The 22,006-nt window shown below is 35.2% G+C and overlaps 1 protein-coding gene across 1 annotated transcript in view; it reads left to right on the top strand.

The window, feature by feature from the left end:
* LOC134546209 (WW domain-binding protein 2) overlaps positions 1-21,739 on the top strand; it is a 39,416-nt gene extending 17,677 nt beyond the window's left edge. The window contains exons 6-7 of the mRNA XM_063388822.1: positions 19,661-19,746; positions 21,010-21,739. Of these exons, the coding sequence (XP_063244892.1) occupies positions 19,661-19,746; positions 21,010-21,057 (134 nt within the window). The 3' untranslated portion in view covers positions 21,058-21,739. The remainder of the gene's footprint in view (positions 1-19,660; positions 19,747-21,009) is intronic.
* Positions 21,740-22,006: the final 267 nt, after the last annotated feature.

Below are 22,006 nucleotides of genomic sequence, written 5' to 3'. Positions count from 1 at the left end.
TCGTGTGTTTTCGGCTGTCTTAAGATATTTCTTCGTCAAGCAGGAAGTATGTGAAACAAGCGTTTGCTTGAGCATGCAGTCTTCATGAAGCTCATCTTATTCAGGGACTATGAAACACGGAGGTGGAAATCACCATCTTGAGAAACAAGACTGTCTTTGCCAAGATGGTCTCAAGACATTGCTCAAGGGACGACTATAAATACCAGCCTAAGCTACGGTTATTGTCTAAAAATGTAATGTAAATGTATCCCCCAGATAATGTTTACTACTACATATGTATGGTTATTTAATGGTTACGTAAATAACTGCCATTTTCTTTATGAATAAACGAAGTCAGAAATTAAAAACGCCAGGTATTCGTAACTGACTCTAGGGTAAAACATGGCACGGAAATATATGTATATATAGTTGTAAATGTGTTTTTAAACAAGTCTTTTAATCGCTTCGTGAAATAAGTTTTGTATTAACATTAACCTTTTGCAATTTTCCCGTATCATTGTATCTAAAAAAAATCATACTAAGCATTGTACACATAAAATTATTGATTTATTCAGTATGTCTACAGCATTGAGAATACAAGTTTAGATCTTCACGAATATATCTTTTATACATTAGGAAGCAGATAAAGTTAAATCGTTTTTTAATACAATACTATCATACATAAGTTTTGCAAATTATTTAGCAGTCTGACGACCATGTACAACGATTTTTATAAAAGAGGTTACCATGCATTAACAATCAATATCAAGCTGTTGTTGTTTGATGCTTCAACAATGCAGAATGTAATGTTCATCTGAAATTATATGAATACTTTCAAATTGTATGAAGCGTTTAGATTATAAATATATATGCAGAATGTAATGTTCATCTGAAATTATATGAATACTTTCAAATTGTATGAAGCGTTTAGATTATAAATATATATGCAGAATGTAATGTTCATCTGAAATTATATGAATACTTTCATATTGTATGAAGCGTTTAGATTATAAATATATATGGCAAAAATGCATTAGCACCTTGAGAAACGATTGGTACCTAAATTAAATAATTATACATCTTCAAAATTGATTTAATTATTCTCTGCAATCCATAACTAGTAATAAAATATATCAAATAAAAATAGTTTTATTGCATTATTTCATTGTATTAAAATTTAGCACAGGTTATCTTTCGCTTCTGAATTCATATGGCATGCTAAAAGTAATAAAAAAGTGAATTAATAGACAATGCAGTGTCTTAGAGGCATATCCCATTCTAGGTTTTTGCCTATTTTCCAGTTAAATTAAAAAAAATCATGGTTACAATGAAAAAACTCATGGAAACAAACAAATGATATAAATATGCTGAGGCAAAAATACCTTTTTATGTAATATTAAAAACACCTTTTTTAATATAATGTATCTAATTATTAAAACACATTATTATCATAGAATTGTTGATAATGCTAAATTGGCAAATGTAATTAAGTGCGCCTTAACATGTATACACATGTACACACATTTATGTACATTCATCCTTTTAGATACAATTTCATAAACACAGGAACAATTCACACAATAGCCTATTATTTGATTGAATAATCAAAAAGACACATTAACTGTAATTTTTTATATAATAGTAAGTCCTACGATAAAATATTTCTAAATTTAGCTGCTGTAAATTGAGCAAACATGAATAGAAAATTAAGGATTTTTATGAATTTGGCATGCTGTGTAGAAATTCATTAATTAAATTCAAATTATACTAAGTTATTTCGGTTGGAAATTGTTAATGCCCGACATGTATGCAACTGATTCACAACATTTACAAATAACCAACATTGTGTGTGACTCCTATGGAAAGCATAGGCTACGTCTGTAATGAATTGGGAGACAAAAAAATGTTGCGAATTTATTTTAGGTCGTTACACCTTAAACACGCCTACATTTAAGTTACATATGTTATTGTTTCGCAGTAATCTGGACACACCCCGAACACCTATAAGCTAATAACACATTTTTCACTCAATAACCTAGAAAACTACATTATTGTGTGAAAATGGAAAACGCTGATGCAGTAAATGAAAAACTGGCAAAGGCTTCAGTATACTCACATACTTAATTCCGTCCCACTCTTAGATTGCAGTACACGACTTACATGGAGCGCGCTGTTGCCAAATCTCTCAACACATTACGAATTTCAGGAGATATTATTTTTCATTGGAATTCTGATTAAACAAGAATCATTTTAAGAACCCATATCGTTATTTATAACATTTTACATTATCACACCTACACATTTGTAATAATTGCCAGTTTTGGGTAGAGCCTACATTTAAAAAAAAGCTACCTACTTATTGCAGCCGTTCCCCTGGAGCGGCTTTCGGAAATTTTTTTAATCGTTTTATGATCCCAAAAATAACATAACCATCATCAAGTAAAAATGTGTATACATGTATATATACACATATATATACACATACACAAACGATAACTACCGTATATTTGCACAAATTACTTCCTAACATATATAAAATATAGTAATGGAAAATCTCGGTCGAGTTAGTTACGGGCAAAATTTGACTAACTGGTTAGAAATGGGGAATATTATTTGAAAAAAAAATCACAGTTACTCCCATAATATAATAAATAACGCATCTGTTTTAACATATGATAACACGTAGCAGTAATACCAAAAATATTTTTTTTACTATATACATTTCTAATACAACCATAACTGCAATGCGTGAAAAAGAATTAGGGTTATAGGAAAAAATATTCATAACTTCATTAGTAGATACGCTATGAAAACCAATAAAATTGTTTGCAAAAATTATAATTATTATCCAAAAATTTGCCTGAAACATTTTTTGATAAAATCAAATATTGCTAAAAGGGGTTGTAGCAAAAACAGGGGTATACTTTTTTAAAAAATCTGTACTATGTACACTATTAAATAACTTTTTTATTGTTTAACTTTTAATTACTATTTATAACTTTCGTCTGAAATAATTATTTATGAAATCGATTATCCCCCAAAATTTTAAACAAAAATGGGGGTTAAGGAGAAAAAAAGTAACTATTATTAGGCAACGATTAAAAATTCAAGTTGTATAGAAATTTAGAAATATCATCTAAAAACATTTGTATAGTACCAGGCGTATTCGTTGGTCATTGCAAAGGAAATTGTGAGTGCCAATAGACGAATAGAGAACACGTTTATGAAAGGTGATAGTCAATAATAATTAGTTCAGGAGGCTAGCGCTCTGGCCTTTACACAAATTGCGGCCTCTAGTGGCATACTGAATACAGTTGTTATGCTGACAGCTTCCGTTTATTCTTTTTCGGTAGGTTATCTTCTACGCAAGGCGGATCTCTGACTGCCGTTTCTTAATTTTTGCGGTGCCATCGCACCAGCAAAAATCACTATTGTATAGCAGTTCAATTATTTTAACTACACTAATACATTTGACATATTAAACCGCAAGCTATAAACCACTGACCACTACACCTGTAAACTCGTTTAACACTGCCGTGGGGAAGGAAGAAAGCCAGCCGGTCTAGCAGCAGGTAGAGAGGATACTCAGAGACGGGACAGGTACCTGGCAACACCGGGCCAAGTCCGCGTGCTCTTTCCGAGAAGAGGGAAAAGACGAGCGAGACAACGCGGCACCACTAGTGTTGCGGGTTGCATTCAATATATTTTGGAATTCCAGGGCTTACATTTCTTTCGTAGAGGCTCACAGCTTTCATATAGTGAAAGTCACATTTTTGTTATTTTAGATGAAAGTATATTGAGATTAGTATTTCGTAATGGTATTTTTATATATTTTAAACAAATATTTTTGGATCTAGAAACAACTTAAATTTTCTCATTTTCTGGCTCAAGTACACGAATAAATTATTTTTTAAAAAAAATTAAAATACATCACTCAATAGTATGCATAATGAACTCGCAAATTACCAAAATTTCATAAATTACATTGAACGGCTACTGAAATAATCTCTACAAGAAATGCCATATTTTTTAACTTTGAGTGCCAGTTATGAGAAAACTATAAGTTATAGCGCAAATCGGTTTTGCACAGAATCTTGTATGTATAAGGCCAACATAAAAACAAAATAATATGCTATAAATAAATTTGGGCCTAACAGCCTTAAGCATTTTTTTTAGAATACATGAATGTTAGTGTTAAAAATTACAATTTGTATTTCTAACAAGAGCTTGAATAAGGATCTGAATTTTTTTAGGAATTTGAGTGTCTCATTGTTTTGCTTATCATCTTGAATTGTGGTGTTACATTGGGTCAAATTCTTTTGTTCCAAAAGTGACATACTTTTCAGCCGCATTTTACTAAATCACAGTTTAGTGTTATAGCCATGCAGAACATTTCTCAGCAGAATTTTTCAAGATTAACTATTTGATTTTTACATTTAGACAACAAGCACAATTATTTATTTCCTCTCTTATTTCAAGCAGTGGGACTGCAGAGTCTAGGAAAAGGTAAAAGGAAGATCCAGAAAAGTGGCCCTTATACCTCTAGAAAGATTGTGATAAGAAAAAGGAAACCAGAAGAAAAGAAAACTTATGTCACACATTTGACAAAAAATAAAATAGAACAGAAGAGGCCAGAGATCGGCAGGAAAAGTGAAGATCACGAAAAAGATTAGGAGCTTCTGAATGTGATTTTCCAATTTCCAAGGTTGAATTATATAAACTACCCCAAAATCTTGAAAAAGCACGGAAGAAGGCTGTTTTCAGCACTGCCATCAAGTCCATGAAAACTTATGGTAGTAGTTTAAGAGCTAGCCAGAAAAACATTTAATCCTGAAGTATGTAAGACAATCTTCCAATACATCAGAAAAAAAAACACCAGTGAGTCAGAATGAAGATGTATGTTCTTTAGTGACAGATTTTTACAGTTCTGATAAAGTAAGTCTTCAAACTTCTGGAAAAGAAGAGAATTTGTTCCCATATGTCACATGCTCAGACCTGCCAACTCTCACGATTTTGGTGTGAGGCTCACGATTTTAAGGTCCATCTCACGCCCTCACGCTAAAATAGTGTTTCCTCACGATTTTTCGGGGCCCCAAGATTTTATTTGTAAAAGTTACAAAACAAGTTTTACGAAAGCTTACAGTAACGAGTTTTCATCAATACTCGAGTCACGTAAAGGGAGCAATTTTGCGTTTTGTAGCGTGTGCCGTGCTGATTTTTCTATCTCGCATAGTGGAAGAGGAGACATTATGAAACATGTTGCTACAAAAAAAAATAAAAATAACACGTGAAGTGTATTGCTACCAATAAAAAAATTAATTTTGCTGTGAACAGTGATAATAGTGTTACACGAGCAGAATGTTATTTTACATCTTTTTTAGTTGCGGCCCTGCATGATCACTACACGACAGCGCTAAATTATGTTCAACTAAATTAAATCTGCAACCTATAATTTGTTGAAATAAATTTTGAAGCAGAGACCATGTAACATATGTACAGGTATGTCACTTAAATTTAAAGATTCTCATTGGTTTTTTTTTTTATATCTAACCTGTATTTATGGGCCTGAAAATTTTTATCGAGGACCTCATGATTTTTTAAATTTGAATGTTGGCAGGTCTGCATGCTTATGAATATTGGCGAATCATATGCTGAATTTACTGAAAAATACTAAAAAATAAAGTACAAAAGATGTTAACAGCAGCATAGATAATGACGTTAACAATTCTAAGGACATCAAACATCACTGCAGTTTATCTTCAAGATGCATCCAATATTGTGGCATTAAAGTGAATGATATACAATCTGATGTTTATGTTTGACTAGAAACTAAAAAGGGAAACTAGAAAACATCTGAAAAACATGTGGCAGTAACACAAAGTGAGTTTTCTGAGAACGAGGTTCTAGTAATGTTTATGAAACCATGTGGTGAGGTTAAAAAAAAAAAATACACCATGGATACTTGGGATGAAAAATACATTGCTTTCGAACAAATAAGAATATTTTACCTACTCCTAACATAACAGTAAGTGGAGGCTGTATATTTTATGACTTCATAAAGCCAGTGCTTTAGTTATAATTTAGTTAACTTTCAACATTTATAAAACATGACTAAGTTTTATGTATTAATGATTTTATTAATATTGTACATTTTCAGACTTATTGTACAATGCTGCTTAATTGCTTAGAATTACCACAACATATAATGTAATCGACAATGGGTATTCATACTGGTCACGTCCAATACTTCAAGGCATCACAACCATTACCCAACTAAAATTTATATTATTTCAAGTGAAGATATATTAGTTTCAATATCGTGGAAAGATTATTTGTTCATTTATGAGCACAAATAAAAATAACTGTAACATTAACTTGCACTTTTAGTTGTGTGAGTCACGTCTGTTACCAACCATAGCAATACGTTTAGTATATTAGTTCTTATTTTTGTTTGTTTTAAAAGTTGCAAGAGAGGTATAAACTACTGAAGTGTACATAATCCTCAAATTTAAAATACAATAATGTGACTATTCTATACTTTTAATGATAGTAAATATGTGTAACTCTCACATCCATTATTTTGAAATGACTGATATGTCTTCAGTATAATTCTATGAATACAAGTGAAATATTTGTGAAATGCATCTCAGCTTATTGAAACAAAATATACGGCACTGTCGCCGGGTGATCCTTCTCAGTCTGCTTTCTGTCCTACTTTATTCTCACACTAATACCAGAAAAAGGTAATTTGGGGGAGAAGTGGGAAGAGTAGCCAGTTCATGAACATTTACAACAGTTGAAGACAGATGAGAAACAACACTGCTGGAGATATGGTCATAAAACACACACAGATAATCTGTCTGCTGGTTTATTTTTTAGATTTTCCTGATTTCCAGTCCTCCAGCAGAATGCCAACTCAGCAGCCAGCCAGTCACCCGGCACCGGGTGGGAGGCAGACATAATGTTACGGATTATTAAAAACAAAATAAATAATCGTCATGGGAAAACTACTGGGTTCGTAAATGGATAGCCCAATTAAAGATTCTACCACTAAAGTTTTATTGATTGCTAATATTTACATCACTAACAAATTGTCTTCTAAAAATGCCTAATTATCAATTGCACTCAAAAATGTTTATTCCCCAGTCACACAGTTTTTACACACCACACACTGCACTGGACCACACCTCTGGCGCAATTCTCGCTGCAGCTCCCCTCATGGACCTTTGTCGCGGGACTCCGCCGCTGCCGCCATCACACTTCCCTTCGCCGAGGATCTGCTCGACGCTTCGCTCGGAACTTCACTCAGGACTCTCGCCGCACCTGCGACACTAACACAGAGAAACTCACTCGCAGAGGAACTCCGCCGCGCCCGCGACACTACGCCCAGACCATCACCCCGGAACTGAACTCTCCTCTGAGAAATGCCGCCGCACCCGCGACACTATCGCGCAGACTCTCTTGCCCCGGAACTCTCGCTCAGACATTCGCCCCAGAACTCCGCCACACCCGCGGCACTATCGCCCGGACTATCGCACCGGAACTGAACTCAAATGAACTCGGAGGCCAGCATCCTGGGCTTAGATAGGCCCAGGCACCACTTCTAGAATTCATGAGCGCGGCTGGGGCCAGTCGCGTCATTCCGCGCCGACCAGATGTCACATTTATCGAGACAGGCGTCGGTAGCTCGCGTGGCGGCCCGTGGAAGCCCGTGGAACTCCCCAGCTGCAAGGTGTCAGATAACGGTGCCGAGGCAGAGCGTCGCGCTGGGAGTGGAGGGAAGGAGGGAGGGAGGGAAAGCGGCAACCCTTGTAATCCACCAGGCACGCGCGGCACGTCTCACGTTGCAGCGGCCACGTGACGTCAGTGGCCATGCGAGGCCGCCAGCCAGCTCCGAACCTACGCGCGCAGCGGCCCTGCTCAATTTCGTAACAATAACATTAACGGTGCTTTATACATTGTGTTGAGATATTTTATCTAAACAATTTTGTACTTACTCGTAAAAATATACCTATTTACTACCAACACAGGCCAATTATTTACACAAATTTTCAACCACGCAAATTTATTTTGCAATAAGATTATGTGGTCAATTGCGATAAAACCAAAATAACACTGATAAGCATGCCAATACACTGCTTAACACAGAATTGCAAGTTAATACAGTGAAACCCTGATTATCCGTTTTCCAATGGACCATGAGTAAAAAACGGATAATCCAGGAAATCCTACAATGTGGGAACACACACTAAAGTTACCAAATGCACAATGTATGTACTATTGCAAAAACTTTCAGTGAATCAGTTAGGTATTTCCATAAACTGACACCAGCAGCACACTGTATATACACTATCAATATTGGAAAATTATACTTCCTTAAGTTTTTTAAATGAACAAAACAAAATAAACTTCAAATTTGTATGTTTTAAGCAAGTAATTACGTATGTATTATTCAAAATTTGAAAGGTACATACTCACCACATGTTATAAGATGCACACTTCTTTCTTATTTATAATGCAGAGAAATTATAAGATGAGTTTTTATGCAGCAAAATATTTTTGGTGTTGGTAATCACAAGTTTGTTATTATTAATACAATGTACAATAAGAAATACACTTATTTAAATCAAATAAAAGGGGGAAATAATGTACAAACGAACTGTAATTAACACAAGTCTCACATCCTCCTTGACACTTATTTTTTAGTGAAGAAGTCTTGAATTTTTGTTTGCTTGGTATCAGAACTTCTTTTAAGACTGAACAGCAAGGTTTGCATCATTGAAATTCTGTCTTCTTCCAAATCTCCGAGCTTCTGTGCATAGCAAAATGCCTTCACTTTGTCGAAAGCAGCTAGTGCTTCCGATAATGAGGGAGCGCTTTGCCAAATCAACCCTTTTTCGCCTGGATTTTTTTCAACGGCATTTATAATTTCTAAACGCTCTTTAATGGTTTTAACCTCTTTTGTAGACGGATACATATCAATGAACCTTTACAAATTTCACACGTGCATTAGAGTTAAATGTGTAAAGCTAATTTACCGTAAACAAAGAAAATCTCGAGCATATACGGCCGGCCACGGAAAAGCTAGGATGAACAATTTCGTCTATGTTTCTCACAGGATTTCACTGTCGCTAAATAGAAACGTGTTTACGTTGGGCTAGTATGTTCAGTATATCGACCACGGTTATATTGTTGTGTCGATTATCGCACAAAGCAAGAACTATCGTGCGAGCGTTAGCTTTCGTCTGTTGTTTTATCGAAGTTGGTGAACCTGTTAGCAACAGCGTCATGCTCACTTTATTCGTTTTCTTTTAGTAATGACCGCCATATGTAAATATTGGTATTGCGTGTCATGTAGACACGCGTAAACTGGAATATTTCTGGGGAATTTGAATGTGAAATCGGTAAAAAGCCTGTAAAGTTCAACCCGTTAAACCGGGTTAAAAAATATTCGTAAACGATGGAAACAGGATTTTTTTAACATTGTTCTTGCGGGATTTTTTCGGGACCACGGACATTGAACAATAAAACCGTGAAATTCTACAATGCGGGAACGAATAAACGAGGTTTCACTGTACACCATATAGTAGCACCGAAATACAAGTTATATAATGGAATTAAACAGCATTTAATTGAACTTAATTGAAATCATAATGAAGTGGGTTTTTTTAATTAAGTTGTTTTTTTTTTTTTCTTCCCAATGTTTGAAAATCAAGTGATGTCATTATTTTATTGTGCATCTCTTATGGAATCACTTTTATGTAGGGATGGGCCGGTCGAATCCTCGAATCCCACCGAATCTCTAGTATTCAAAAGATTCGAAATTCGAGGGAAAAGATTCGGGATTCGAGGAAAAATATTGATGTAAATGTAGTACTTTAAAAACTTAAATGCTTACAATTTACTTGGCCTGTTTACGTTTTCCTTGGAACACATCCTATTGAGGTACAGTTGAACCTCGTTAATACGTGATGGTCAAGATCAAGATAATCACGGATTACCGAATTTCACGGACTAGCGATTAAAAGCCCGGAAGGTCTTGTCAAGCTTCTCAGACACCGGCGTGCAGCTGGGTTAAGGCCGTTCACGGTAAGGGCCGGCCGTCTTCGAATTAGTGTCTCGGCTTAAAAAAAATACAGCACTGCCTATCCATTAGTTCGCGGTCATTTACAACAGCCGAAGAGAGAAAGATAAGATCGTGCTGACCTTGCAAACCCCCCCCCCCCCCCCTCTACTCCTTGTACAGCCGAATGCCAGCCAGACACGTCACTGGCCAGGCGCCTGCCGTGTGTTGGCGGGTCGAAACAAACAAAGGGAGACGGGAAGCAGAAGTCAGGACATCCCCCTCAAGTTTAAAGAGTGACAAATGTGACAGCTGAAAGGGGGGTGAAACAAAGGGTCGGTACAAACAGCGTTGAAGAGTTTGGCGGCCCACGCGATGGCTTAGTGTTTGCCGCCCGCGTGACGTTAATTTTAAGCGCTGACAATTTTTACTTCTCTTTTATTTCTTCTCTTTTAAATCTTCCCGGATTATCCGATTCCCGAATTAGCGCATCACGGATTAACGAGGTTCTACTATATTGTACTTTTAATTCGTTATTATATAAAAAAAATTGTGAAGCATGTACTTGGGAAACTTACTTTATATTCAGGAACATTGATGCATTGTCGCTACATTGGCATTAAATAAGGCATAAATCACATATGTATTCTCAGAATATGCTAAAAAATAAAATAAAGCACATTTAGGATCTAGACTAAATATGAATCTTTTTTTTTTTTTTTTTTTTTTTTTTTTTTTTTTTTTTTTTTTAATAACTTTACCGAGAAATCTGTTACTTAGTAATACAACAATAATGCCGACTTTCATCACAAGTTACGGTCGCACATGTAGTAATAACAATGAAATAATGAATGACAAAAATTAATACATTATACAATTATTATTTTAATCAAAATTCAATTTTAAATATTCTGATACACGTTCTATTTATGAATTTTTTTAGGACCAAGTTTGGTTTGTGTAGACTACCAACGTTAAAATATGTATTATCTGAGAATTCCATGATGGCCAACCAATGAATTTGTTAGCCAATCATTTTGAGCAACACAAAAAATACTTATATTAATATAAAGAATTTTAATGGGTGAACTAGAGAAAACACCCCGTCACTTTTAACTTCGGGCATATTAGTCACTATGCTTTAGTGAGGCTTAATTTTAAAAGACGCACGACAATATTTCTTATGGCCTAAAACCATTGAAGCCAAGATGGCGCCTTTCAGTTTCCATTAAATATTTCAGGAAAGCATTTACCTTCATTTGGGACTTTAAACAAATGTCAAGTTGGTAACTACAAAATATTGTTCCGTCGGATGTTGAATTTCGTTTTCCGATTTCCGTGGATACATGAATCACTGTACTCACAGATAATGCCTGAATGCCTTAAACCCACCAAGTAGGATTCTACAGCAATTGATGAAGTGACCAGATTCTTACGTGATCCTACAGTTAACCCAGAAATAAACATTCTCGAATACTGGAAAACTCAGTCTGCGTGTTCACCCAGGCTACATAACTGTCCAAAAAATATTTTTGTTCACCACCTGCGACAGTGTTCTCTGAACGTTTGTTCAGCACTGCAGGAAACATATGTGACCAAAAACGGAATCGTCTTGATCCAGACAGTGTCAAAATCCTTGTTTTTTTAAATAAAAATTTAAAGGGTTAAATAATTCTGCAAAATGTTTAATTTTTTCTCTTAACTTATAAATTATTTTATAATTAACCCTTGAGAACTGGATTTGGATTAGAGGGGTGGATTTGAGGTACAGTTTGGGATTCGGATTCGAGAAAAATGGGATTCGAACCATCACTACTTTTAAGCCATAAATGCCCGCCAATTTATTATTGTTCTGAATGTATTTTTTTAGACCAATTTATTACAATTATTTTATTGTAAAATGGAACCATAATGTTATTTTGTGAAATATGTGTTACAAAACATTTATAAAAATGAAAACAATACCACCAAAAACTTCTGTTTTAAAAATGAAATTTTACTATAGTTATAACCATAAAATTTTGTCTCTAACCATAAATAATAGTGAATAATGAATAATAGTAGCACAACCTTTTTTTAAATTAAAATTAGCATAAAATGTGCAAACCATACACAGATAAATATGGTAAGTGCTTTTCTCTCACCATTTTTATTTATCTCACATTATAAATTTTAAGGTTCCTTTGACCCAGCAATAGTAAAATTCAATGTACACACAACTGTTCGATCCAACAAGACACACTATTATTTCTACCTTCTCTTTCTCCTAACAATAGTATATAATAGCCAATTCTGATGCAATTCTATTCTTATGGAACTACGATTTTGTGGTAGATTCTTGTGGTGGCTGGTCAATTGTCAGGATTGAGCCATGTTTGGATGTTTCTGTTGCTGGATGCTTAAGATCAGGACCTCATCAACAATCTCCGGGCACTTTCGTCTTTTTTTTTAACCGCAATACTGCACAGTTGTTTGCAGTTGTGCTAGTGTCGTCTGCTAGGTGCACTACCATCGTGGATAACTATATTTTTATTTTTTTTTCATTAGTGGCTTCTTCTGCTGTAAAAATTGTTTTATGTTATTTTTTATGGTGGTTCCTTAAAAAATTTAAAGATGTTAAAAAAATTCGGAGGTGGGCGAGAACTAGCTCAGTGCTCTTGACCACACAGTATCATGTTTGAAGGAAGTTTATGTGTATACTAGACGTAATTTAAAACCTTGACCGCTCAGAACTTTGGATTAGAAAACATACGCCTTTGTACCCATGACCATCGAGACATTTACCAAACCGAAAATTAAATAACGGTATATAAAAAAATAACACACATTCAGTCTTGTATTTTTTTTAATTTGAAGGAATTATAGCATACTTACTAAAGGTTGTTACTGACATATTAATTTTAATTTAACCCGCTGGAGAGCAGTATCACCATACAGTCAACTGTCGTGACATCCCCCATCTTGTCTGTCATCCTGGCCACTATAACTAAATAGTTACTTTTTAGCTAGAAATTCAGAAAAATTTTCTTAATAAAATAATTTTTGATTCAATTGATTTCTGTCCTTGGTTCGATCCTTGCTCGATACAAATATTGTAATTTCAGATTCATGAGAAAAAATCCCTGCATGTATTTCTTTTTTGTACTTAGACAAGCAATTTTATTCAGAATTTACTGTATAAACCCACGTACCACCCACCCCCAGGTAAGACCTGCACCCTTATTTTTAGAATGCCATGGTGGGAAAAAAAAGTTTTTATTGCAAATCTACATGGAAAAAAAAATAATTTAGTCGTGATTTCTTTTCCTTTCAAACAGTAACAAATCGTAAAGAATTACCAAAAAAGTACTATGCTACTTATTACAGCCTCAGCATTTGTGTTAAAAGTGTACAGAAGGCAGGCAACTGCAATGTGGCAACAGCGCGAGTAGAACGTGGCATCGGCGCGCGCGATCGATAACAACACGCAGTGTGTGCACGTGACCTTGCCCAGCTCCCAGCTTTTTACAGTTACAATCTTCCGCGTCCATTATCGTGCGCTGGGCAATGACCTCATTCAAACAAATAAATGATAAAGCACGCGAGTCCTGGCCACGCATAATAAAAACTATTTTTATTATATGCACAATAAAAAACCTTGTGCCTAAATGTGGCATATTCTACATAAAAATATAAATTAGGTTAACACAAATACAGCATTTATTTAGGCTTAAGTAAAAGTGACGTACAAAATCACACAGACAATAAAATAAACAAAAGAATAACATAATGTCACAGCCGTCGGCCAAGAACGGACTTAAACTTCCTCACAGCTGTTGTCCACAGTGCTGCCAGTGTCGGAGCACTCATCATCGGAGCTCAAGCAATCGTCTTCCGTGCCGTCGAGCGCATTTGAAATGCAGCACTTTTTAAAACTCTTTACGACTAATGTTTCTGGGATCACAGACCAGGCATTGAGAATCCACTGACACACAAGATAATACAAGCTTGGTCGCCTTATTCTCCCGGTCGGTGTCATTTCGTGGTTTTCGCTTGCCATCCACTCGGAGTATTGCCGCTTCAGATGCATTTTAAACGACCTATTGATACAGACGTCAAGGGGCTGCAAAACTGAAGTTAATCCTCCAGGTATTACGACCTGATCTGTTCGCCCATCTTTCAGGCGATTCTTTGTTTCTTCGGTTAAATGATCGCGAAAGCTGTCCAACACCAGCATGTTTCGTAATTTCAACAAAGCACCTGGTCGTTGTTCCCACACACATTTAATCCAGTCCACAACCATTCCATGGTCCATTCATCCCTTCTCTTGAGCCCTCATATAATACCATTAATTAGGGAATTTTTTGGGAGCGATTTCCTTTTAAAAATCACATACGGTGGTAGTTTTTTTTTGTCGGAAAGGACTGTCAACATTACAGTGCACCACATTTTTTCACAGCTTCCAGTTAAGATGCGCACTGTTTTTACAACTTTTGTTTCAACTGTCGTATCTGCAGGCATTTCAAAGTACACAGGTGTTTGGTCGGCATTTCCAATTTGTGAAAACAAATAATTGTGTTGCTTCCGCAGCTTTAACACATGCCTCTGAAATGCTATTAATTTCTCACAGTAGCTTGTCAGTAAACGCTAGCAGATTGTAGTACGCCGCCTCATGGACAAACCCTTTCTTACCATGAACCTGCGCATCCAGTTCCTACTTGATTTAAAGCCTTCACCCACGCCAAGTTCACGAGCAATTTGCAGCGCCTTTAGCGAACACATTTCCGTGCTTACAGTGTACCCGAATTGTCGTCTGTCCTGCATGTAGTCGTAGAGTTTTTCCTCTATCTCCGGAAACTTTGCTACCGCACCACGGAACGCATGTCTATCGCCACTGGCCGAAAGCAGTTTGTCTTTACTTTTCCTCCAATCCCTCACACATGATTCGTCGACATCATATTTTCGCCCAGCAGCACGGTTACCAATTTCTTCCGCTTCACTGATTATTTTTAATTTTTCCACAACTGTGAAAGAACGCAAATTTTTACGATTCATTTAAATACTTGCAGCCAACACAGGTGTAAAACCATTGGGTACTTTGCAAATAAGGATAGGACAGTGCGTGGGAGCGCGCATTTGTAACCAGCGAAGCTGCATTGTGATAACGCTGTGAGGAATGTGACCTTGACTGTCTGCCGCTTCCTTCCCATCCTTTTCCCCTACCCCTCTTGCCTATCGCAGCAACCTCCAGTCGCGCCGGCATTATTTCGTCACCGTGCAAAAATGGCCCATGACCCATGTAACACCCGCACCCTACTTTTTCGAACCTGATTTTTTAAAAAAAGGTGCGGGTGATACGTGGGTTTATACTGTAGTTTAATTAGTGAATTTCTCTTACGGAATCAGCACTTAACAATATCTTTTATCTGGTGGTATTCAGGCAAAAATAAAAGATTCATTACTCAGGTGATTTCTATGTCTTGAGACAGTTGAGAAATGCTTTTCTATTGTGCAAACGAACTTCATGCTCCTTGATGTCTAGTGAAGCCCTCCTTTTGCGATCATAAGTGAGCATTCCGCAACCCACATGAAAGAGCGACTGCCTACACAACACAGCATGTGGCGTCAACTGTTGCAAGAATCGGAACTACTACTTGCAACAAGTTATTTGCATGAAATGAATTAACTCTTGCTGCTGAATTGAACTATTGTAACCAGTTGCCATCATGTAGACTCCGAGCCTTGTATCCTTGTAGCCTCATAGCCCTGTAGTCTTGTAGCCTGTTGCCATGTAGCCTATTAGTCTCATATTAGTTGGAGCCTCGTAGACTCATGGTCTCATAGTTCTGTAGCCTCATAGTCTTGTTTGAAGTCTTGTAGTCCTGTAGCCTCATAGTCTTGTGGTCTTGTAGCTTCGTAACCAAGTCGCCTTGTAGCCAAATGTTGCTGGAGCAGTTAGGCCTAAGACAACTGGAGCTAATGACTTTTGGAGTCAATGACATTTTGTAGCCAATGACTGTTGGAGCCAATGACTGTTGGAGCCAATGACTATTGGAGCCAAAGACTGTTGAAGGTATTGTATCCTACCGCATCTTGTGATCAGATCCTATTCCTGCTATGAGATTGTATCCTTGTGACCAGATCTTATCCCTGTGGCAAGATCGTATCCCTGGGGTGTATACCTGCGTGTGTATTGCGTGTTCATTTAATGTATTGCATTTTCATAGTGTTCTGTGTGTGTATTGTGTGTTTGGTGAGTGCATTGCATGTTCATTGTGTATATGCGTGTCCAGTGTGTGTATTGCGTGTTCATTTTTTTTGTTGAATGTATGTCATTTTGTTAAATATGCGTCAAAATTGAAGTCAGAAACGACTGTTCTATATGTGTGGCATTGATTATGACCTGTTTAAATTGTTCGCTGAACATTGTTGAACAATACCTCTTTGTTCCGATTAGCTTGGTATGAATGAAGATTTGTTGTTTCTTATTATTCGTGTCGATGTCTTTTTTGCAGCATATGTTCTGAGTTCAACTCTGGCCAGTGAATTTTTTGGGGTTGCAAATGTTACATTTGTAGGCTAGTTTTCTACTCTTGTTCCATTTTTTGTACTTTGAAGCCGTTCCAACATGTACTTTCCATGTAAAGGCCACATTTTCAGCGGAGTTTTATACGTGTTAGCGACACGGTTGGGTGCAGGGCCTGCGCGCCGCGTGGCTTGAGGCCAGGTGGTTGGTTGCCTGACACTTTGGCTAACCTGCAAATCTCTCCCAGCGGCCAGATCCTGCCTCTAGACTTAAGTATTTTTTAAAAATTCTTGTTTAATGAGCTTGAATTTAGGTACTGAGTCGTACATAAATACTTTTAACTTCACATATATTGGAAGTAATTTTTCTGTATGAGGCAAGAAAAAAAATAGTTGGTGGCTCGATACATATCACATGGTCCTTACCACATGAATGACTGGCACTTGATGTGTTCTCTTCAGGTCGTACCTCATCTTCATTTGATTGGTCGCTAATCAAAGATTTTTGCGGGCTTCTTCATGAATAAGTACCATTTATTCCTCTAGATGATTCACATAATCAGTGGTGCTGGTCAGCTCCCTGCGAGGATGACCAAACTTGACATCACAGGACAGCCTCAACTTCTGTATAAACACAATACTCGCAGGGGTACGCCCCGACCTTAGACTGTTTATTATTTATAATTAATCAATTTAATTAACTCTGTACTGCCTGGTATTGAACTATATACATGAATTGATCAAATTAATCATTATTTAAAAAATAAATTTTTTTAATATACATTTTAGGATTTTTCCCCGAATTTCTAGGTCAGATATTACCAATTTCCAATTGATGGCCATATCGGCTTACTGGAGGCTGGTAGACTCAGGATTTAAGCCAATTTTTATGATTTTCCACCATGTTTTTTATTTAAATAAGTGATTTTTACATAAAATTACCTTTTTTTTTTGTATCAAGCAAGGATCGAACCAAGGACAAGAATGGATTGAATAATTCGACATCTGGTAGATGAATCTATACCTTTTTTTTTTAGGATTTTTCACCTTATTTTATAAAATAAATATTTATTTAACTGAAATTACAATTTTTGTATCGAGCAAGGATCGAACCATGGAAATAAATCAATAGAATTGATAATTATTTTAATAAGTATATATTTTTTTATTTTTAGAAATTTTTCTGAATTTCTAGCTAAAAAATAACAGAATTTAGGTATAGTGGCCAGGACAACCGACAGGATGGCGAATGTCATGACAGTTGACTGTATGGTGATACTGCACTCTAGCAGGTTAAATTTAAATTAATATATCAGTAACGTCCTTTAGTAAGTGATGCTATAATTCCAACAAATTAAAAAAAATTTCATGTGTGTTATTTTTTTATATACCTTTTTAATTTTTGGTTTACTCAAAGTCTCTCGATGGTCGTGTGTACAAAGGCATATGTTATCCAATCCAGAGTTCCGAGCGGTCAAAGTTTTAAATTGCATCTAGTATACACTTATAAACTTCCTTCAAACATGATTGACACAGTAGCTAAGTGGTCAGAGCACTGAGCTGGTAATCTGAAGGTTGTGGGTTTGAATCGGCCCACCTCTGAAATTTTTTTAACATCTTTAAATATTTCAAGTAACCACAATAAGAACTAACATAAAACAATTTTCATAGTAGAAGCCAATACCAAGATTAAAAAAAAAAATAGTTATCTACGATGGATGCATAGCAGACGACACTAGCACAATTGCAAACAACTGTGCAGTATTGCGAATAAAAAAAGATAAAAGTGCCAGAAGATTGTCGATGAGGTCCTGATCGTAGGCATCCAGTGACGGAAACGTCCAAACATGGCCTAATTCTGACGATTGACAAGCCACCACAAGAATCCGCCTCTATTAACAATGGTGAATCATTGTAAAGCAACTAGTTCGGTCATTTTCTTAAGGTTTTGTTAAAAGAAAGCAGCAGCTGCATGATACATATTATAGAAGGGTAAGAATCTAGCAAGTACTTACATGAAAATATTAAGGATGTATTTATTTCTCTTAATTTTTTATGATTCATTAAGTTATATATAAGTAAAGTGTGTGAGAGAGAATACAATCGATTCTTCATAGCAAATTTTAACCCTTTTTGTGTGTTGAGTGTTTTATACTTATCAATTTAACATTCAAAAAGAACATTTCTGTCTTTTGTTTCACAATTTGCACAGCAGTCCATTTTTAAGATTTTTGAAAAGATGCTTAGTTAATAGGCAACAATTGTCCCATGTTCAGCTATAAAATTTTGCTACATAAATTTGTCTTACTATTGCATAAATTGTAATTAAAAAGTATTTATTTGGGCACTTGAGTATGGTGCTTCCTCAAATAAATTTACCCAATAAAATAATATTCTTTGCAACAAAAATACAAGTTCCGACACACTAGCAATCACTTGATTATGTTGATCAGGGTGCTAACTAATCCTAGGCCTTTACCTTGGCGTTAATAAACTAAGTTAAGTTACTTTACTTTTGAAAAGTTATCAAATTGTTTGAGGAAATTGGTCGTTGTATTTAAAGCAAGGTACAGAGTTACAATGTCATCATGAACAAACAGCCTCAGACACACTATGACATATGGCACATCCTAACTTTCACATACAATATTTCCTGATAATCAGAAAGTAACCCCTAGCTTGTTAATTGTATCCAAAGCAGAGTTGCATGGGATTAGTAATGAAGGGAATAGTCAAATCTTAAAATTCACACAAGTTGTCTAATTAGACATTTAATATATATATCCTTGTTTTGAGGATCATGAAGCAATTAATTTACTTTGTTCATTTAAAATGTGCATGGTAAATATGTGTAAATTCAGTAGAAACCAAACCATCCCATACATATTTCATGAGATTGACATTTCACCGTATCAGTGGTGCTACTCATTTTATAGCTCAAAATCTTTATGATAATCTTAGAATAAATACTAAGTAATAATGCTTCAAATACATTATCATATTAACTTAGTGCTAAGTTCTGCAAATAAGTAAGAATTCTTATTTTCAAACCTTGGATCACCTTCGGTTATACTAATGTGTATGTTATGCTTTGTTTTACGTCTGTTTTTATAGATGCAAAAGCAGCTGAGGCAGCTCAAAGTGCCTATTACGATCCCAACAAGCCCCAGTGTGCTTACGTACCACCTCCGGCATATTATGTAAGTACTGTTATGCTATATTAGTTAGGTGGAATACATTCCTGAACCTTAAATCAGAAGATGGTTGCCACTCAGACAAGATTTCACAATTATCTTGCAGAGTTTTTTTTTTTAAGCTGCCACCAATAATTGTTTTGAAAAATTAAGTACATTGTAAAATCCTGCAAAATACATAAACTTATAGTGAAAATAAACAACAAAATTTATGTACATATTGTTTTTCCACATAGGTAATAACTTCCTGGCAGTGTTAGAATATAACCCTTCTGTTCTTTTCCTTGTCGCACTATACCACCATGTTCACACAGCAGTAACTTATTTACTGTATTTATCTTTGCCACTATGGACCTTGCAACAGTGGAACTTCGAAGAAGAAAAAAATGTAAATAAAAGTGCCAGATTCATGTCTAAATTCACAGTAATGTGTGTTGAATATTACCAAAAGGATATATAACTGCCCTAAATAACTGAAATGCATGTATAACTAAAGTTAAAAATGTAGGTACAAGCTAATTGCATTACTAGTTAGCAAATTAGGCTTTTTGTTTTAATGTTTCAGCTATTATAAAATAAATAATTTAGCTATATTTTATAGTAGTTTGCCATTTTTGTTAAATTTACCTACTTCTATTAGTTTATAATCACTAGTTTTGGGCGTACATAGAAATTTACAAATTATGTAACATCATTTCTCGATCCTGTCCTGTTTCCTCAGGAATATTTTTTTCCCCGTAAATTTTTTTTCTAAACTAAAATTCTGTTTCCAATCCATCTATAGTTTTTAGTTATAAATTATCTAATATCCCTTGACATTTTCTCCACTCTCACTATTAATATTACTTTATTATGTTAACAGAAATAACTCAAATGTATTAAAAATATTAAATTTTTGCTAGTTTGCAAATTATTTTTCTTTGTTTTTTTCTTTCCCCACTACTTTCATTATACAAGTTTAGCAACAGGTATTTGTATTACAGAATTTTCTTGGTACTAAGATGCACCCTTCTGTGTGTTTTTGAAAATGGTGTGCATCTACATTTGCAAACATACCTTTCAAATAAAGAAAAAATAGGACATTATTATTTAGTGTTGTGGTATTTCAGTTTAAGATCAAGTTATTTATATTCTAATTTATATTTGAGCCACATTACGAAGTATGTGACTTTAAAGGATTTCCCACTTTTAAGTCATATTTTATGTTTTAATGAGAGTTCACTGTGGCTATGTTTCTGACAGATTTTTTTGTTTTATTTTTTCCTCCAGGAGGCACCGCCAACCTATCAGTCGGCAACAGCGAAGAAAGACCAATAATGGAAGAGTAAGCACACAAAATTCTATTTGCTTGGAATGATATATGACTGCAAGTATAATCTCAAGTATTAATTGGAATTTATTTCTTATACAGTGGTGTTTATAGCTTAGTACACCATCAGATTGTAAATCTTCTATTTTGTATGAAGAGTTGTGGGGTTTTATTTTGCTATGTTAAGAAAATGAAAGAAATATAGCTTATTCACAAATCAGAATCATTGTGTATAAATTATATATATGTATATATTTAAAGTATAAACATATTAATGTGAATAGGTGTTGTAATTACTAATAGAAATGGCTAATTGCTGTTGATGTATAGTTATGTTCCAGATGATTATGCCTTACCAGAGTTAAATTTAAATTTCAAGCAGATAGTGGTTTTACATTTCTTTGTACAATTGATTTCTATTTGTGAGTGATTTGTATACTTGTGTGGACTGCTGCATTGTAAGAGAATAAATGTCTTGAAACTGTATAATCAAGAATGGTTGCTTTGTACGTATTTTTAGTTAAGTTTCATTAAATATTGAAAGTATTGTTGGATTCAAGACATTTTTTTAAACGTGATCGCTGTTTGGACGTAAGTCACATTCCTTGAATATATGTACTAGCACATGCCTTGTATAATATGTAGTTTTTGTAGCATTACAATTATTGGTAATAAATGTTTCCATGAAAATTGCTTTAGCAAATCATTTCTACCACAGTTAATGCAGGCTTTTGAGGTTTGGCCACATCTCTGATATGTTTTATCATTTTGGTAAAAATTATTGTCAGCGAGCCAGGAGATAGTTGAACAATCATTGCTTTTGCTTGTGACATTGTGAGGGTTTATCTGTAGGTAGCCAATTAAGTGGTCTCGTAGCTCTTATCAGATGATTGTGTACAAGCTTGAGGTTTTCCAATTGGCTGTTGCTGCCCTATAACAGTCGGAGTAAGTGTCTGG

This window comes from Bacillus rossius, chromosome 1 (assembly GCF_032445375.1).
Source record: "Bacillus rossius redtenbacheri isolate Brsri chromosome 1, Brsri_v3, whole genome shotgun sequence".
In the NCBI taxonomy this organism is placed as follows: domain Eukaryota; kingdom Metazoa; phylum Arthropoda; class Insecta; order Phasmatodea; family Bacillidae; genus Bacillus; species Bacillus rossius.
This window is presented reverse-complemented; position numbering and strand designations above follow the sequence as displayed.